This window comes from Manihot esculenta, chromosome 11 (assembly GCF_001659605.2).
Source record: "Manihot esculenta cultivar AM560-2 chromosome 11, M.esculenta_v8, whole genome shotgun sequence".
In the NCBI taxonomy this organism is placed as follows: domain Eukaryota; kingdom Viridiplantae; phylum Streptophyta; class Magnoliopsida; order Malpighiales; family Euphorbiaceae; genus Manihot; species Manihot esculenta.
In genome coordinates this window covers 29,930,995-29,935,929 of record NC_035171.2, presented here as the reverse complement: position 1 = coordinate 29,935,929, position 4,935 = coordinate 29,930,995, and the positions used below count along the sequence as shown (strand labels likewise).

Sequence of the window (4,935 nt, the reverse complement as noted above, 5' to 3'; positions counted from 1 at the left end):
TGACATTAGTGATTTTAAGGGACCATTTTTAGTGCAAGTTGCATGTCAAAATCATACTTGATGAAATGGAAGCATTAATTCATTTTCCTTACTTTTCTTCTTTTTTTTTTCCTTCTTTTTCCATGCATGACTTTTTTCATTGGGAAAAAGAATGCAAATGCTCAACAGGTATCAATAAATAACTTCTTGAATAGATCTAATGGATTTTGGGGGCAAACCACTAAGCTATTATCCTATTTGTGGAGATAACAAAGAAAATATATTATTTATAAAAAAAATTACTACTTAGTCCTTATGGTACGAAGAAACTCACTAGTTGGTCCCTTGATTTTTAAAAATGCATTAAAACGTCTCTGACGTTTTAAAAAGTTTATTAATTAGTCTCTCTATTAGTTTTAGCCGTTAAGTATTGTAAAAAAGTCTAGAATACCCATAGTAAACTTTTTAAAAATCTGAGAGACTAACTAATAAGTTTTTCAAAACCACAGAAATTAAATAGTAAAATATTTAACGGCAAAACTAATAAACTTTTTAAAACGTCAGAGACATTTTAATGTTTTTTTCAAATATGAGGGACTAACTAGTGAATTTTCTCATACTATAGAGACTAAGTGGTAATTTTTCATTGTTTAAATTATTCCCTAACAAAGTGGAATCTCTTTCTATTTGATTCACAGCAGACCTTGTGCTTAATTATTCTGAAGTCTGAACTTGACAAACGGATCTGTCCTGATTAACGCACTACTATTAATCCATCTACTTTATTTCCAAAATATCATGCTATATCTAATGACATATTTTATTCGAAGTTAAAGCTGGAGTTGTATTCACAAAACTCACTTCTAAGAAGGCATAACTTATGGGGATTCTGATGGTTTTTCTGCAAAACAGAAAAATATTGGGTCAGAGAAACTTCTCCAATGTGCAAATCATAAGAAAGAATGGAAAATATAAGTCATATTTTCTAGGCAGTATGGTTCAAGTTTACTTCTGGATTATTATATGGTTTGGCAAAGTTATGTAGGATTCTACTGATTTTGGGTGAAATATTAACTAGTTGGAAATCGATGCATTAGGTTTGGTTTCCAACGAGTCTGATCACAAAAGAGCTTGTATACGTTAAAATGTTGTTTGAACAAATTTAAATGCTAACTATATTCTGTGGTTGTCTTCCATGGCTTTATATACTCGTTGTGTGCGCGTATGTGTGTGTTTGATCAAATGATTTTGGATTTTAATGTTGCATCAGCTTCATTCAACAGTGAAACTTAAAGGTTCTATCATACATCATTTGAACATAACGATCTCCTTAGAGGAGATTTGTTAAGGCTCTCTCTTCCTCTCTGAAATTTGAAAGCACGCAAACACAGGGACATAGGTTATGCATAACATGGCAGAAAGCTTAAGAGAAAACCCATGCTGTACAGGTTAGAGCTTCCTCAGAGAAATATCACTTCTATGAAGAAATATAAATAAAGAATTTCTGGTTAGCCTGTTAAAAACACTGTCCCACACTCGTAAGGGAGAAACATCTTACTCTCCTCTTCATCCATCCTCCACAGTGTGTCTGAGCAATACTCCCATGAAGGAGATGCAATTGAAAAAGAAGAGAAATTGCACCCTTCTTCACTAAACCCATCATAAGCCGGTTCAATACTGTTTTCAATATCTTTCCATATATCATCCATAGAGTACCCTTTTTCACCTTCTTGTTCTGCCTCACTGATTTGTCCTCCTGAAGATGATGATTCAGGCCCTCCTGTATCATAAAAACTTGCTTCTGCAGTCTCAGGGAAAGGTGATGAATTCTGTGTTGTAATATTTGATGTTGAGGAACTGTTGAAAGATGACAATGATGGAGACATAGTCCTCTTCCTTTCTTGAGCCTTCTTCCTCATGTGAGTCCTCCAGTAGTTCTTGATCTCATTATCCGTTCGCCCTGGTAATTTCCGAGCAATTCTGGACCATCTGGCACATGATAATATGCCATATATTAAGGAACTTTTCCAGAAAAGAAAAACTAAAAGATTGCTAGGAAAATTTAAGTTGCGAAATGGTTTATCATGATTGTGGGTCATTAGATGCTATGTGAATGTAAATTGCAATCAGAAAAATATTAAGAGGAAGAAGAATTTGTTATTATGTAGGATATATACAATAAATATGGGGAAGAGTTATAAACTGCTAGACTTAATGATAATTTATCAAACCTATTCCCCCATTTGGCATGAAGTTCCAACACAAGTTTCTCTTCTTGGGGTGTCATCTTCCCCCTTTTGAGTCCAGGGTGCAGATAATTAACCCATCGCAGCCGGCAACTCTTCCCAGTTCTGTTCAACCCTACAACAAAACCAGGTGGTTAAAGGTAGCTCCTTTACAAAACCACCCATCCCAAGACAAGCATACCTATTATTTGCCTCCCGCCACCTTCAAACCTGAAACTTTAGCAATAGAATCCCATCGTCGATCTCCAAACAGGTGCACAAAGTTGATCAGGAGAATGTCTTCCTGTTCAGTCCATGGACCCTTTCTGATTTCATTTTGCACCATTTTCATTTTTTTTTTCTCCTTCCTCTCTTCCCAGATTTCTTAGAAAGATGGTTTGATCCCAACTTTTGTTCCCAACTTTTGTTGTGCTTGGACATGTAGGTTCTAATCGTATTTATATCAGTAAGTATCCATTATTGAGCAACTTTTTTATAATCTTTTGCTATAAAATACACCCTTCTGCATCTTCACCATACACGTGGTGCACGCATGCTCATCTAGTGATAAGATACTAAATGCTTTTTGATGTCACCCACTATAAGCAAATAACCAAAGTAAGAGATCGATCTGTAGATGTAACTTTCATAATCAGCCTCCCTTGTTATAATATCACCCTCTAATATATGTTAGTATATTAAAATGAATTATTTTAATCCACAAAGATAGTAATTAATTGGTCCTTCTTCTGACAATTTTATCTTAACAATAAAAGATGCTTGTTTCTGTGCACGCACTTGCTTCAGTTGTTCATATAATAGAGCTCTGTTATTCTGTTATTTTTAATTAAGATCATATCCAAAGTTTCCACTTTTGTCTCATTAATTAAATTGTGAGAATTTCAAAATAAAAGGCTAGCTAAATTACTTAATTGGATAAAAAGGAATAAATTGAAAGAAGCTACTAGATATGCTTCTCCTTATACTCACTTGAAAGAAATGATGGTACATTGACTTTAGTAATGGCCATGGATATAGAATGCAAGTAAAAGGCAACAAAAAAGAAGGAAGAGGACAAAACTTGCAAAGCTGAGAATAAGGAGAAACTATTAAGGAGTCACTCTCAGAAATATGAAGGTGGAATCGGATTTTTTTTTTCCATTTTTTTTTAGTAAGAGAAACGACTTGAACTTTGGAATAAAAAATTATTCTAACAGTGTACAAGCTTCCTACTTAAGACAGCTACCACAAGATGATCTTTGCAATACCCCTTAGCTGTCTTGGTATGCTTAAACTATTCTAGCTTCTATATCTTTTCTTTATATGAAGCTGCCTAAGTAGATATGCTTTCATTTATGATCTCTGAAGCAATTTCTTTAATTGAACCGATTATAAAGGTATTGTCAAGCCAGCAGTATCGGTTGATCACTTTATGAAATCATATATGTATATATACACACACGCACATATAGCCTAATTTGCATTAATTTTCGTTCTTTCTACCCTCATATAGCATTCTAACCTAAGATTTCATGTATTCATATGGTGATTATTCTAGCTTTTTTTTTTTTTGTTAAGGTTTCTAGCTAATATTTTTATGCTTATAATCTTATATGTTTTTATATTCTTATGAATCTATTTAAGATTGCTTGTTGAAGCATAAAATCTATATAGAAGTCCTGTGCTGCTTTCAGTTTCAGGCTGATTGATACAAAGACAAATTAAAAGATGGACGATAGGAATTCATTGGTATATAAATCCACTGACAATTTGGAGATGGTTATGTAGGCTACATATTGTAGCACTAGGGACAAAAAATGAAAAGAAAGATATATAAAGTGGAAAATGGCATCATGTGCCTGTATTAATAATACTAACAAACATTAAACTTGTGGTGGTGATGTTAGTAGTGAATCCAGCATGCTCCAAAGCTAAGAAAAACAAAACATTTTTATAAGGGAACAAATGCTATAATGCCACTCTTATGGGTCCTAATAGTGGAGTAGAGAAGATGGAAAGAGTCACCAGAAAGATGAACCAGTGTGATGTGTACACCACCAATTTGTGGGCATTCCACTTGAATATATCCCCCACACTTCCCCTCTCTCTATCTCTCTATCTTTCTATGTGCTTCTTATTTCCTATTAAGAAAAATATGTATTAATGCTACTCTACTTTGTGCGTGGTCCCATGAATTTTCTATTGCATTAAAATTGAATTCATGGGTATGCAAATTGGCCACAATACTATTTATATCTTATTCTGTGTATAATATAATATAGAACACCATGGTTGAAATCTTAGCAATCTCTTTTTTTAGTAGATTTTTTTTTTTTTAAAAAAAATTGCGTGAATAATTTAATAATATAATTTTCTTATAATCGAAGTAATTCAACGTTTAAGTCTGGACGTTCTCTATCTAGAATTTTATCTTCTTTTTATATGAATAGTTATAATCGGTATTTTCTTATCACGAAATTACGTATTCAAGTCTTGGCAATTTCATTCATCTTTAAAGATTTTCAATACTAATAGAAAGGGGTTAAATTTTCAATTTTACTTCCATATTTATTGGGATGGTCAATAAACTATTTTCAATATTTTGTCTAATGCAGAAGTTTCAATTTAATTGAAAACTAAAAATTTTTAGTTAAATTTATTGATTTAGAAAAAAAAAATAAAGAAGCTAAATTTTATAATATTTATTTAAATTTCTTATTTTAGCTTGAAA

General features: G+C 32.6%; 1 protein-coding gene across 1 annotated transcript; it reads right to left on the bottom strand.

Moving 5' to 3' along the window:
- Positions 1–1,225: 1,225 nt before the first annotated feature.
- LOC110626832 (transcription factor MYB59) lies at positions 1,226–2,649 on the bottom strand. The gene is made up of 3 exons (XM_043961756.1): positions 2,436–2,649; positions 2,211–2,340; positions 1,226–1,968 (listed from the first exon to the last, which is right to left on the bottom strand). Exons 1-3 carry the CDS (start codon positions 2,554–2,556, stop codon positions 1,488–1,490), a joined length of 732 nt encoding a protein of 243 aa, XP_043817691.1. The 5' UTR covers positions 2,557–2,649; the 3' UTR covers positions 1,226–1,487.
- Positions 2,650–4,935: the final 2,286 nt, after the last annotated feature.